The 14,460-nt window shown below is 38.1% G+C and overlaps 2 protein-coding genes across 4 annotated transcripts; both read right to left on the bottom strand.

The window, feature by feature from the left end:
* Positions 1-32: 32 nt before the first annotated feature.
* On the bottom strand, positions 33-6,763 carry LOC103708086. Of its 2 annotated transcripts, XM_039133418.1 has the most exons (12): positions 6,591-6,759; positions 5,927-6,181; positions 5,764-5,847; positions 5,624-5,682; positions 5,373-5,508; positions 5,140-5,236; positions 4,942-5,008; positions 2,431-2,529; positions 1,743-1,832; positions 1,499-1,653; positions 1,295-1,402; positions 33-531 (listed from the first exon to the last, which is right to left on the bottom strand). In XM_039133418.1, the coding sequence occupies exons 2-12, from the start codon at positions 6,141-6,143 to the stop codon at positions 360-362; spliced, it is 1,284 nt and encodes a 427-aa protein (XP_038989346.1). In that variant the 5' UTR covers positions 6,144-6,181; positions 6,591-6,759; the 3' UTR covers positions 33-359. The 2 variants fall into 2 exon arrangements, with proteins under 2 accessions (XP_038989346.1, XP_038989345.1); XM_039133417.1 differs by having other exon boundaries at positions 5,624-5,847; positions 6,591-6,763.
* A 1,373-nt stretch (positions 6,764-8,136) lies between these two features.
* On the bottom strand, positions 8,137-13,436 carry LOC103708085 (zinc finger protein CONSTANS-LIKE 14-like). 2 transcript variants are annotated; one of them, XM_008792855.3, is made up of 4 exons: positions 12,544-13,427; positions 10,241-10,468; positions 8,771-9,027; positions 8,137-8,647 (listed from the first exon to the last, which is right to left on the bottom strand). In XM_008792855.3, the coding sequence occupies exons 1-4, from the start codon at positions 13,291-13,293 to the stop codon at positions 8,554-8,556; spliced, it is 1,329 nt and encodes a 442-aa protein (XP_008791077.3). In that variant the 5' UTR covers positions 13,294-13,427; the 3' UTR covers positions 8,137-8,553. The 2 variants fall into 2 exon arrangements, with proteins under 2 accessions (XP_008791077.3, XP_038989347.1); XM_039133419.1 differs by lacking the exon at positions 10,241-10,468 and having other exon boundaries at positions 12,544-13,436.
* Between the last annotated feature and the right edge of the window lie 1,024 nt (positions 13,437-14,460).

Below are 14,460 nucleotides of genomic sequence, written 5' to 3' on the forward strand. Positions count from 1 at the left end.
TGAGTATTCTAAGGGAATAAAGCAGTCACAACTATTTTCAGTAATTCTTTTTCATACATTGTAGTTTACCATTCACATAGATGATCTGATACTCCTTGAACCACTTATGATTCAAGATAGCTATTATTTGTCCATGTCACCTCGCTTTGATTGGAAATGCTTAGTTTCTGTCATCAGACCAGGAACTGTAGACAGTAAGACATGTTACTTTTGTTATCAAGGCATTAATTCATCTCTTTTGCTTACAATCATGCTAGTATTTGAAAGATGCATTGTCTGCAACAAACACAACACACAAACATGAAACAGAGTCCGTCGATACTAAAATAGGTCAAGCTTCCAGGTGATTTAACATAGCTTCATTCGGTTCCCATCTCATCATCCTCCTCATCTTTGAGATGTGCCTTGAGGCTCTGAATCTGAGGCTGGCAATCCTTGCTTTCCCATGAGGGATCTATATTTGGTAACTCATAATCATCAGGTTTCAGTGAGAGGGGAAACTCTGGGAGGTCAGGCAAGGACTGGAATGCTCTGCATCAACAAAATAATATGTCAAAAGAAGATGAAAACAGAGAAACCAAGCAGAAATCAGAATTTATTTCGTTCCTCAACTCAGCCTCAGGGTGTATATATGCTGCCCAGAATTACTGGGTGGCCAATAGAAGCAAGGTCATTAAGGAGAAAAATAAAAACCTATCATATGAAGAATTATAATGCAATATTGGGAGTCACAAATACAGTTTCTCAGCCCAGCCTCAGTGTATATTTGTCCTGCCCAGAATTACTGGGTGGCCAAAAGAAGCAAGGTCATTGAGGAGAAAAATAAAAACCTATCGTATGTAAAATTATAATGTAATATTGGGATTGGCAAGTACAGTACACAGACCAGAAATCCAGGAGCATCCCAACATGGCACGTTCAACAACATGAATAAAAATTTTCTGGGCTGCAACTGTTAATTAGAGTGAAAATTATGATAAGCTGTCTAAGCTAAGGACATCTAAATATCAAGTATGAAGCATAAGCTAAACAAGGCGGTCCGTATTTTTTTGGGTCTCAACACTAAGTCTTTTCATATTTTCACCAAAACAAAAAACTTGAATATTACACAAGCAAATAGCCAGGAGGAAATCCAAGTTGACTTTAGAAAGGAACGAGAATGAACTTATGTCTGAGGAAAATTATGATGCATCTGCCATTTGTTTGACCCAAGCAATAAAGAACCTGTCACCTTAACTAAAGCAAAAACAAGTAATGGTTAATGGAGACTTAAGATTCATTAGAGGTTTGATACCCATTCTTGTCTTGCTCAATAGGATAACCATACATCTGAGACTTCTTTGAGGCTACTTCAGGTATTTTCTTACGTAAATGCTTCATGACACCCCATGCAGGAGGGACCCTGCGGACGGGAAGGAAAAAAAAATGAGGTTCAGGTTCTACGTCATGCGACTTTAAACATTTCCAAGATAAAAGTACCCTGTGATACCGAACGAACCTGGTGACCGGGGCTGCCAAGCAAAAGCTTAAGCAGGCTCTCTTGCTATCTGTGAGCAGCTCCTCGGCAACAAAAAGGCAGCAAACTGCATTAAGATGATTGCTAGATCCATTACCCTTGTCAAGGACAAGACCGTGATAGTAATATGCTGCTGCCTGACAAAATAATGCATGAGTAAGATATTCAAGATTGTTTAACAACTAACATGAGGGCTGGTTTGGGCATAAGTTACAAACTTTAGCACCTTAGCCTCTAGGTACTTCCATTTGATGAACAAGAGAAGCTTCTTTCCATATGCATCACTGGTGTCACATCCTGCCATGCAGTAGTGAACCTGAACAAAAATAATGAAGTAAATGAACAAGAACAGAGAGTTGTGAAACTTTTTACAGAAGGTTCAGTGATCGTCCATCAAGCTTCTATTTTTCAATGGAAATTTTAACATAGGGAAATGAGAAATGAACATTACTATCAGAGCAGAGATCAAAAATGAAACAAATCTTTTCATTTGACGTCTGCCTACAAATATCCCTAGATGGTGCGCACTTTATTCGGTTTGGAGACATTGATTTCTATTTTCCTCTTGGATGTTCCTTATTTTGTTGGTGTGAAGGTTGTTCCATGCTACTTGGTCTTAATGGGCAGAGGTCCTGTCTCTACCCTCCAGTTAGCACTCAATATGTTCCAAAAATCATTATTTGTTCTGCATGATACCTTAGTCTTCAATTGTTTTTTTTTTCTATCTCATAGAGTCATATAAATCCAAAAAAGGCTACACAATTATTACATGGGGACCAAGCCAATAAAAGGGCTCGTATCAATTTCCAAAATTCAAATTTCTCTACTTCTGCAAATTTGGGGTTCCAGTTAGCAGACTATCGATGCACCAAGAAGAGCATCATATATTTTCTTTTCGAAAATGTGTCACTAACCTGGGAGAAATAGCTGACTGCCTCGCATGCCAACCTCCTCTTTACAGACAATGTGGCCTTTTCACACTCGAGAGCCAAGCCAAGCTGCATCTCTACACTCTGGATTTCATAACATCAGAGAACAATTTGCATTAGATGCATTCTATGTAGAAATTGTAAAAGAGTAAAAAGTAATCGTTAAGGGAAACATAAGGTATTCTGACAGAATGTAAAATAGTAATTAATAATACTAATATAAATAATGTCGCAATTATTTAAGATTAAATGTTCCTGTTCTCTTTTCAGCTTATTGGCATATTTCTTCATTTCTGTCTCACTTGTCTTGTTGGTAAACTTTGGGATAAATGAGTGAGGTTGGAAGAGTTTAGTTGATCATTTCAAGCACATAAACATGGAATTAAAATCAATTAAGAGCCAGAGATACTAGATAATAGGACAATACAAAGCTCAGAACTCATTGGGTTCATTCAAAACTCCAAATTGTGAAGGCCACAATGAATAGATAGAATATGTGCACCTCCTAAAACAAAATGGAGATCAAAATGAGTGGCCAAAATATGACTGCTCAATTTCATTTTGAAGCACCGTCGCCCAATAGAAATGACCCTACTGAATCCACCTACTGCAGAATCAACAGAATAAGAATCCCCTAATAACATCCTAAGAATATGGGGTTCTCGATGATGGCCTAGTACGACAACCCAACTAATAAGAATCCAACCCAAAAGCTTGAGCTGATAGGAGGATGGGTCCATGTGTATTTCAGGCCATCAAGGGGGGTGTGGAAACAGGAGAGTGGAGCAAAATAGAGATGCCTAAGAGATGGCTGGCTCTGATACCATGATAAAAATTTAACCTGAAAGCCTAATCAAATAGGTGGATGAGCCCATGTGGATCTAAGACCATCTAACATCCCTTGTCTTTACAATGTGGGACTATTCCCACATCTCCAAACACCAACAAACAAACACAGCAAAGGCATGGCAACAATTTACTTATCATGGCCACTCCATCTAATGAAGGAAATTCCTGAAATGATGCTTTAATTTGTTGAAGCATTTTTATATTCTTTTCAATTTACTAGGTACCTTTAGGTTTAGACATGTCTAGTATTGCTTGCTTTATAATGAAGAATTTTACTGCGATTAAAAGTTAAAAATAATTTTTTTTTTTGGATTTAATCACATTCTGTATCTCAGAGATCAGTCACTCAAGATCCATGGTTTTGTTTGCGCTTTATGGTAAATGTGTTTACGGTAGTGCAAAGTGACTTTTCTAGAAGTGCTACTATGCCAGAAGCTTTTTTGTTTCCATGTTATTGTAAATGTGTTGAGGGAAGCTCAAGGTTACAATATTCTAGAAGGACTATATTACCAAAAGAATGCTTTAATAAATTTATGAAGTGCTCTGAACAATGTTTCAAAAGATTAGACCTCATATTTCTTTCATTTTTTCTAAATTTGCTCTCTTATGGTTGTGATTTCTGCTATTTGACTAAAGGGTTTTGATTGAGTGATGGAAGGATGAACTTCATAATTAGTGAACTTTCTAGTTTCATCTTATCGCTAGCACCTAAAACCTTAAGTTGTTTGGGAAGGGGTCAACAATATATATCAGGCCTTAAGACACGGACACCCTCCCCCTCACGTATGGTCTCGACCACGCATGGGAGGGTATAAGAAGAGTCACAAACAACTCAAAATAACAAGTTGAGAAAAACTCAAGTAACAACTAGGAATAAATCAAAAACCGACTCAAGATAAGGAATAGGTGGTATGAAGAAAATTAGTGTGATGGGGATTAGAAATCTTGACTTTTGGCTTTGATACCATGTTAATTTTACCAAATAGACCTCAAATGCTTAAGCTATTGAAGGGGTCATCTTGGTAGCAATCCTTGCTCCAGAAACTAGTACCATGTCTTATTCTCGTCTTATCTGGATGTTTGATGCTTCTATAAATTCTTTTTCATGTTCTAATTATACTTTCTTAAATTACAAAGTGGAAATATCCCTGCTTATTTATGTATATGTTGGTGAGGTTATAATACACAGGGTGAAAAAAGAGATTCTACACCCAGTACAAAATTCGAAGTCATGGTCAAAAAAGAAATATCAAACCATTGAATATGATCTAAAAGACTTAAATGTCTTTGTACAAAACAAATCATTTGTTGAGACCCCGAGTCCATGCTTCACATAATCCCAAAATCAGCATATTATATCATCCCAAAACAATGGAAATCAAAAACCTTTGACGAAAATATGAATTTTCTTTTTATGCCATCAATTTATTACATAATATCAAAAGAGAAAAATAAAATATTTCATTTTGTATGCCGGCAGTTTACTGGCTACTGGAAAAATGAAGTGCTGAAGCAACAATCACTCGAGATTATTTACTTTAAAATGATAATTTTGGTAAATGATGGTCTATGGTGTAAGTATACACTATTGACAGCAGCAATTTGAAGGACATTGACCTCCAAATCCAATTAGCTGGAGAGAATTACCTGGGCCAATGCTTGAACAGAGATGGCCTCCAACATTCCCTCTTGCAAGCTGCTTGGCAGACTCTTCCTACAATTACAGGTTTCAAGCTAGAGATTAAGTTCGACCGGAGAAATACCAAGCAAGCACAATACAATCAGAAGTAAAGGAACCAACTTGAGGAATATCATAAGTTGGATCCATGAAAGTTGATGCCATACCTAATTTGCATAGGCAACTGAACAAGTATATGACGAACACAGTAATCCAAGCACCCTGCTGCCTTGAGCAACAAATCAACAGCAACCTTCTTGGCATCTGTCAAGCAAAGCATGCTCATGAGAAATCAACAACTTTCCATGGCTATCTCTATCTTAGAATCTGTCCAAAAAACAGAAACTTCTCTGCATCTGAGAACTCATATGTGCTATAATTTCCATCAAAATGAACAGACCTTCTGATACCACCTTTCCACACTCATCCATAGAATCCTTAGGAACAAGCATTAGATTTGCCTCCAACAATGACAGCATAGCCATCATGTGAACGACCGACAGCAACTCATACCAGGCGCTTGCAAAACAAGTTTCCTACAGATAGAATGCAAAATTCCGCGTCAGAAATCCCAAAACCATAGAAGTAGAAAAAAGAATGGAAGAAATCAAAGAAGAAAAGATGCTCTCTTGTCAATTTCTGGGTTCTTACTTGATCATCATCTCCCAAGCTTTTCCATTTGAATTCCACTGATGCCTCAAGACGGTGCTCTAGGGAGTACCAATTACTAAATACCATTTTAAAGCCATAAATCAGTAGAAAAAAGAACAAATGCGTGTGAAAGATCATACCTTTCTTGGTCAAACCAAGTAGAACAGGCACATACTCTTCGAGAGCTCGCTCGAGTTCGGAAACAGTAGGCACAGCAGCAAGATCTAATAAAGATTACGATTAATAACAACAAATTCGAAACACAAGACATACGTAGAACACAATGAAGCTCAAGATTCTTACAACTTTCTTCAGCCAACGACACAATCCGGCCCCGAAGTGTGGATAGCTTATCTAAAACATCCCGAGACACTAAACCTCTGAGGGGCCGAACAAGATCCACGGCCAAGGGGATGCGGAGGGCCGGGACGAACACGGCCACCTCATGGATGCTGCTCGGCTTCTTCCTCCTCCTCCTTCCCACAATACACGAGATTGGGATGGATGAAGTGCAGCCCATCCTTCTCCACGATCAAACAACGTCTTTTGCCATACATCCTGCACCGGCAAACATGCAAGCGAAAACAGAGAAATTTCGTTAACAGAGAGAGATGGAGGGGAAGTAGAATCTGGGAATCAAGTCGACCCTGAGGATTTAACTAACGAGAAAAAAAAAGGAAGAAAAAATTCTACAAAATCAGTTCGTAGAAAGGAGAAAACAGCGAATGCACTAGATCCATCAAAAAGATGGGATTTTTATTTATCAAAAAAAAAAGGAAAACAGGGAATGCACTGGAAAACCGTCAAAAAGAAAGGATTTTGATTGACCAAACAAAAAACCTAGGACTTTTGCAGTCTCAGATGGTCAAATGGAACCCTAAAATGTAATCAAAAGCAATCAAATTATAAATAGGGATCTGAAGAAAACCAGGGGGGGGGGAGAGAGAGAGAGAGAGAGAGAGCTTACGGGAAGTGAGATGGGGAGGGAAGGGGAGAAGCTTCGAAGTGGTTAAGGAGAGGTGGGAGAAGAGGATGAGGATCTTTCTCACGCGCGCGAGCCATGGAGATCTTTGCGAGTTCCGAGAGTGCGCTCACATGGCGCGGGCGGAGGAGCAGCAGCGAGTAGTTGTTAAACAAAAAAAAAAAGGGATTTTTATGAGACTAACGCCTCTGAAGACATTTACACAGTGTCTTCAGAGAGAGAGAGAGAGAGAGAGAGAGAGAGAGAGAGAGGCTTGACCGTTTGAACCACCAGCTCCATGGAATGGTACGTGACAAGGTGACTCTAACTAGCTGTTTAGACCATATGATCCATGGAATGGTACCCTTGGACCCATAGACCATATGATCCAAACATCAAACTCCTTCAAACATGCACAGTAGCATTTAGTAGAACACTACGCTCAATCCTCCTAAGCTGGTGACGGTATAAGTTTGGGTGTACTTGAAATGTGCAGCTACCAAGCATGGCTTCAAGGTAGTGAGACTAGAAAGAAGCCTTAATGTGGACCAAATCCATGGAGTTGTGTGTTCAATTGGTGGGAGTCAGTTGACATGGTGTACAAGACTTCAAAGATGCACAACAAAGAAGCAAATGCTGCAGAATTCTATATTTTATACACAGAAGTCATGTGGCTTTGGTTAGATCTAGGCATGGCATTTCATAACCCACATGGAGACTGATAATGATAATTCTGAAGCTAAACATTCTCTTAGCACATCCTTCTCTTTTGTTTACTTATTAACAACTGCGAGATATGGTTATTGTCATTCTTTTTTTCTCCCCAAGTTTCCTCCTATGTTTGGGCTTAATATTTCTGCGAGCAAAGCTAGATAAGGATTTGCTCTTTGCACTTACCATCAAGTAACTATGAGTAACTTTATATATCAAGTTTCATATAACAAAGATCGTCCATGAACGCAAAATGAGAACACGAAATTGGCTACGTTTGCATCTCTAGGATCTAGAAATGAGTAGAATAAAGTGAGGAAAGGCTTAAAATTAAACTTTTCCCCTTGTTCAACCACATCTTCCAGCTTGGCTGCATAGATTCATGTCACATGAACTCCATATGCCAAGATCATGGGCTGTTTGGGTGATCTAATGTTGTTTGTAGGCTAAATGTATTGACACTAAAGGATTCGCTTGCACCAAGCTCGAGCATTCCCAGCCCTACTTCTGATGAATCATTCTAATCAGGAACAACAGCAATCAGTCAGAGAAGCATTTGATGGTTGACAACACAATATACTTGAACAGATAAAAGCTCCCAAGATATTAGAGAAACTGAGATTAACTCTTGGGAGGTTTGCTGAACACAAAGAGGAGCCATCTGATCCAAATCAATCAGCTGACCTGCATGAGCTCAACACTCGCCTAAATATAATGCTACAAAAATCTGATAAAGTTTTCTCAGTTGCACATCCAGCTATAGTCGAGTCATTGCCAATGCATACGGATAGGAATCTAAACCTGAACTGAAGCAACTACATTTTCCCAGAAACTAGCATGATGGAGATCTAAATTTGCTCTTTTTTTTCTGAAACGGCTGATTCATACATTTCTAGTAATTGATACATCCAATAAAATCAGAAAATAATAGATCCCGAAGCATTCTAGGCAACTCCCATTTTCCAACCCACAAAGTACCTTCAGATTGTTTGGGCAGCCCCGTTTGTCTCTCTAAAGATATGCTTGGCCTGAAAGACCAACCCACCACTCATCATAGCTCAAATATCCAGAAACAGATTGTGGCCCCTCCCCACTACATTTGCTCATTTGAGATGCTATTCAAGAAACAGTGAAATTGCTGGATTCTAACCTTCATGAGACAGATTAAATGACAACAATAATAGCAGCACCAGCTGCGACAGTAAGAAAAATATATACAGCCAATGCTGGCCTCATTATAAGGCCTTTTCAACTACCATTAAGCCTCAGTTGATCTAACAAAACGACCCTTCAGCCGCTTCCTTGAATCAGCCCTTGCTTTCCGGGACTCGTACCGGATGTGCCTGTCATATCTGTATATTGTGCAGACACATATAAAATTACATAACTATTGATTATTAGTAAGAAATATCACTGACAAACTTCCATCATAGAATAGCTATACAAATGGGAAGGGATAATGGATTATGTCATGCCTGCGATTCGTCCTCTTCTCTTTGTACCGCAACATAGCCTTGTCCCTGTTGTGAGCCAATAATTGACTGTCAGCTTTCTTAGTTTCTTCTGCTGTTCCATTGCTGATGTAGTAGGATTGTTCTCCAAAGGAAATTTCCTTGCTTTTGTCAACAGGTCCAGGATCATGTAAATAACCAGTCAAGGTCTTAGTTCCGGAGGGTTTTGCTGAATCGGTCGCATTATTCTGCCATTTACCAGTCCTTGCTGCCATGTTCAGCTGAAGAGGAGAGAGGAGCACAAGTAAGAGTGATCTGAGTTTTGCTTCTAAATAAAGTGATCTGTGTGCTTTTGTTTTTCTTTTTTCATCCGCATCTATAAAATCATTGCCCGGATAAATTATCCATAAAACAAATAATTTAAAGCAATCCTTTAATTGCTTGCATGAAAAAGTATTTTCCGCCCTAATGTTTTCTCGGTATAATCATGTGACACTTCGCAGAGTACAAAAAAAGAAAAGAAGTTTGCAACAAATTGTGTCCTTCAGAAAACGAACATAGGGACATATAAAAGACATATTGCAGCCATCCAAACTTCCCCAATGCAACACAACAGAATGTGTAGTAGCTGGGATCAGATGACCACACCTTATATAATTACAGCAAAGACACACTCACCTTCATTTTATGATTTCATTAAGTTAGTCTGGTTCTCATTTATGATTTACAGCAGCCTCAACCGTGATCAAATTCAAATGAATTGATCTTTGACATTTTGGATTTGAAAGTTTTGAATAACTCTGTTATTACCCAGTGTGTCATCTCTATATTTCTGAACTTTCTAGTTTCCACTATGCATATTTGACCATATGACTTCTGATGCTGGATATCTGTGATTAACAAACTAAACCTGCTCATCCAGTTGCTTCTACAACAATACCAAAAAGTTTGTCATGGACTCTTCTCTTCTGCTTTTTTACTTAGTTTTAAGATCGAAGTTGTTACTTTTGAAGATAATCAAGTGTCAAACCTGAAACTATCATGAACAGCTACCCAATTGCACAAACAGAAAATTCAAGCACTAACAATATCCATTATTTATTACATGAATAAAAGGCGCAACTAACTTATAAATTTCTCTATTCTGCAAGAATGCTCCACTATAAAATGGTAGAACCAGGTAAGCTTTTTTTAGAAAAAGAAAAAAGAAAAAGTTTCAATTCGAAGTTTAGAAGTGACACCGATGCTTCATAAAATTCATGACTAAAAAAAAATATTTCAGGGAAATATGATGAAAAGATGGAACAAGAATGATGGTGAAAACAATAGCAGATTAAAATTATCACTGATGTTATATGCTTTTACTGGTCATTTACTGATAAACGAGATGCATACCTACTGGAACATAGATATCCTCAAGCATATAAATACTTCATAGATGTCGCAAAGTTACTACACATTCCAATAAGTAAATATAATAGATGTATGCTTTACATTATGAGATGATACGTGGTAACTCTGAGTAGATAAGATATCCTCGATTGCTGAAGGGTCATTCATGTCATATACATAATCCATCACCTTTGTAGTTGCAAAGGAACTGTCTTTACGAAGATCACTATATCTATTAATCATAAAACCAGCATTGTTTGTACCATATCCAACTTCGTGCGGAGAATATTCATCATGATTTCTTGATCTTCCTAAATTAAAATCCCATATCTGCAAGGCCATAGATAGAATTGGATTCAGATTATAACAAGACTAAACTCAAAAGGCAAGGAGAGGGCAGAAAAAAAGAAATGTGAAATTGTAGCCAAATCAAGATGAGAAAAGAAATTGAATTCAGTATTATAGAGATGAAAAACGGAGCCAAGTTGATAATAATAAAGAAATTGAATTCAGTATTATACAGATGAAAAGCAAAGAAGCAAAATCAAGACCAAAAAAGAAATTGAATGGAGAGAACTTGAGATGAAAAAGAAAAGGTAGAGCAAAATCAGGATGAAAAAGAAATTGAATGAAGCGAAATCGAGATGAAAAAGAAAAAGAAATCAAACCAAAAAAGAAATTGAATGGAGAGAACTTGAGATGAAAAAGAAAAGTAGAGCAAAATCAGGACGAAAAAGAAATTGAATGAAGCGAAATCGAGATGAAAAAAGAAAAAGAAATCAAATTCAGTATTATATAGATGAAAAAAAAAGAAATCAAATCCAGCATTATATAGATGAAAAAAATTCGCTAGGAGGGTTTGAACCTCCGACCTTGTGAACCATTAACTATATTATTAATGTATCATTTTATGACTATGTAACCCATTAAGGCCCCGTTTGGAGGAGCTATTGGCGGTAGAAATTTTGAAAGTAGACCTTTTATAAAAAGTTGTTTGTTGTTTGGTAACTACATTTCTAGAGTGTTGGTGGAACTTTAACATATGAGTAAACAAACTGAGAAAGTACTTTTGGTATGACAAAATAACCATAAAAAACATTACATAGTATTATACAACGGAGTATAATAAAATATAATATGTATTAATACATAAATATGTGATAAAGTATAATATTAGTGTAATGTAATATAATATTGTTATAATATTGTAATATAATATTGTATACTATAGCATAATAATTTAATATAGTATTAAATTATTTAACATAACAAATCAATGTGTTATGATATAATGTAATATAATATTATATTTATAGTATAATACAATAATAAAGGTAAAATATTATAATTATTAGCATAAATTAATTTTTTATACTTATAAAGGGACATTTTGCGTAATTATTCGATTTTATTATGGATATTTTGGTCCAAAAAGATGTTTTAGCTTTTTGGAAAAGCTAAAACATCTTTTTGAAAATTTTACTAAACACCTCTATTTTATCTAAAAGTATTTTTGGAGGGTTAAAAGTGCTTTTTGGCCCTCCAAAAGCTCTCCCAAACGGGGCCTAATTCATGATGGACAATGAAATGGCTGAGATAACTTATAGGAGTTACCCTTTGGATATTGTTATACACAATGCTAGAATAAAGAGAAACTCTCGCAAACATAGTATTGTAAGAGATTCATAACGATAAATGACTAATCGCTCAAGTCATGCAGTCAGGATTTTGCTCAAAAAACTATGCACTCAGGATGTGCTCACCATGTGCGTCCAAGAGACGATTATCAAGAGAATCGGAACCAATAGCCGCTTTAGTCAATATCATTAGCCGTGCCCAAATCAGAAGAAAATGAAGAAAACATTCATGGAAGAAGTCTTTCTATAATGTACTTATCGAATGAAACCAATCTAGAGGCTCCCATAGAGTTACCTAATTATGTCTTCATGCTTGCCTTATAATTTTTTCCTTAATTAACATGAGTAATGATTCAAAAGAATGAGCTGATACATCATGCATCACCCCAATCTCATCCCTGGCTAGTTAAGTACCAGGATACAACCCAAGTCACAGAGGGGGCAGGAATCTATGCAGATTCTTAACTTTTAGAGGTTGCATCGGAGGTGGCATATCTTATTCATTAATAATTAAGAGTCTCTAGCAGCATTTCCTATTGTATACATCACAAATAATGCTCCATTTGCCTGCTCTTAATTTAATATTCTAGACTAAATCTTAATCAAACATTTGACTTTCTCCCTTGGTTTTTACTAAATCCAAGAATGCATGCTAGAGAACAAAATTCATATAAATCCAGAAGAACAACTCACAACTCAAAATTAAGATTGGAACTTTGATTCATGAAAAAGGAACTAAATTGATAGAAATGGCGAAGAACAGCGAACCTGAGTAACATGTTCAGAAGGACCACAATCCCATACCAAGTCCTCATCCTCCAGAAGCCTATCATTTCCTTTGAGACCAGCGCATGCTGATAAGTCCAAATTAAGCAACGAGGTGAATCCTATATGCTCCACCACGCGGTTCTCTTTCTCGTACTGGCCGCCATTGTTATTGCTTGGCGTTCTCGGGCTGAGCTCGCCCGGCACCGGAGCAGCGACCGGCTCCCTTCCAGCCAATTCCACCAGCTGCCTCAGTAGTTCCTGCCACCCCCTTCCGCTCTTCTGGCGCTTGGTACAGGGGACATGGAGATTCCCGAGCACCGGATCGACGGCCGGAATCGAATCAAGAGCCGCCGAAATGCTACTACAAGGGGAAAGCTCCTGGTCCCGAGGGGTAAAAGGTGGGATTTTTCCTGCGGAGAGATCGAAGCCCCAGGCGGCGGCGAGCTCGAGGGCGGAGGGGCAGTCGGAGAAGGCCTCGATGGGGGTCCGAGGGTGGGCGGAGTGGGCGTTCCAGTCGCATTCTGGACAGAGGGCGAGGCCGTCGACGGCGCAGAGGGCGGCGGCAGCGGCAGCGGCGCAGTTGTCGCAGAGCGGGGAGCGGCCGTGCCGGCGGGAGAGGGCGTTGGCAGCGTGGACAAGGCCATCGCAGGGGAGGCAGAGCTTCGCCGTGTCAGCGCAGCAGTAGAGCACGGCCGCCGCCTCGCCGCAGTGGTCGCACAGGGCAGACACGCCGCGGCCGCCGTCACCCATTTCCGGCAAAAAAACCTAGAAAGCTCGGAAATCCTAACCCGAAACCTAACCCCAGAATTCGGAGAGAGGCCCTCTCACTCACTCTCTCTCTCTCTCTTCTCTTCTTCTTCGCCTCTTCTTCGGTAAGAAGAGCAGGATCTCTCATCTTATAGAAGCTCGCATGGATTATTTTTTATAGATTTCTCTTAGATTTTGCCACGTAATCCATAATTCTAATCATAGCCGTTATTTTTCAAATCGAAATTAAGTTTTGAGTAGGTGTACGGCTCTCATTCTGTCGATAGCTTAGGTGGCGAAGATCTGGGGGTATTGTATCATCAGTTATTCAAGGGCGTTTGGAGTGTATGAATTTTGTCCTGGAATTGAGGGAAAGAAATCGACCCTTTCTCCTGAGCTGGCTGTCTGTCGGAGAAGTGAGCAGTGAGTAGTAGTATCCTTCATCTCATGGCATTAGAATTATACCAAAAAACAAATATGCACATCAAAAAATTAGATTTTCATATGCATTTCTATCAAAAAAAAAAAAAAAATTCTTATGAGTTACCTATTTGGATTATAAATAATTATTACTACTACTACTATTATTATTATTATTACTACTGGTACCATTGCTGCTACTGATATTTTATTGGTAGAATGCAAATTAGCTTGTTATCAATCTAAATAATAATAATTATTATTATTATTGCTACTATCCAATAAAGTTAGTTAATATTCTGTTCAAATTGTCATATCATTCTATCAAAAAAAAAAAAAAAAGTATGATATCTTATGGCAGTATTATAAGCTCACAAGATCCTGTCCTTGTATATTTTTAAGAAAGGAGCATGCTTTTGGAAGAGAGAAGCTCATGTGGAGCGAATGCAAGACCCTTCTGGAGAGTTGGAGGATGTTGGAATGCGTCATGCATGACGCTAAGACCCCAATCAGATCAAATTAAAAATTCTTTTCCTATTGTTTCAGTAACTGCCTCTGTAGGCCATTGTCTCGAAGCGAAGATCCAAGCTAATATAAAATTCTCTGAGTGTTCCAAATTACTAAAAATATAAATTTTTGTAGATTTTTTGTAGCTAAAGTAAAATCTATGCCTCTTTTGGTTGGCTCCCTCTTCTTGGACCCTCTTCTCCATGATAGAAAAAGGAGCTTGGTGGTGTCAAGTGGCTACGG

Source organism: Phoenix dactylifera, chromosome 14 (genome assembly GCF_009389715.1).
Source record: "Phoenix dactylifera cultivar Barhee BC4 chromosome 14, palm_55x_up_171113_PBpolish2nd_filt_p, whole genome shotgun sequence".
Taxonomy (NCBI): domain Eukaryota; kingdom Viridiplantae; phylum Streptophyta; class Magnoliopsida; order Arecales; family Arecaceae; genus Phoenix; species Phoenix dactylifera.

Coding starts and splice junctions, on each gene's coding strand:
- LOC103708086 (XM_039133417.1), bottom strand. CDS start 6,143: ATGGGCTGCACTTCATCCATCCCAATCTCGTGTATTGTGGGAAGGAGG. Junction 5,509..5,623: donor GCTTGGGAGATGATGATCAA/GTAAGAACCCAG, acceptor TTCTATCTGTAG/GAAACTTGTTTTGCAAGCGC. Junction 532..1,294: donor ATTGAGCAAGACAAGAATGG/GTATCAAACCTC, acceptor TTGTTGATGCAG/AGCATTCCAGTCCTTGCCTG.
- LOC103708085 (XM_008792855.3), bottom strand. CDS start 13,293: ATGGGTGACGGCGGCCGCGGCGTGTCTGCCCTGTGCGACCACTGCGGC. Junction 10,469..12,543: donor CTTCTGAACATGTTACTCAG/GTTCGCTGTTCT, acceptor ATGGCCTTGCAG/ATATGGGATTTTAATTTAGG. Junction 9,028..10,240: donor ACCACGTATCATCTCATAAT/GTAAAGCATACA, acceptor TCTCCTCTTCAG/CTGAACATGGCAGCAAGGAC.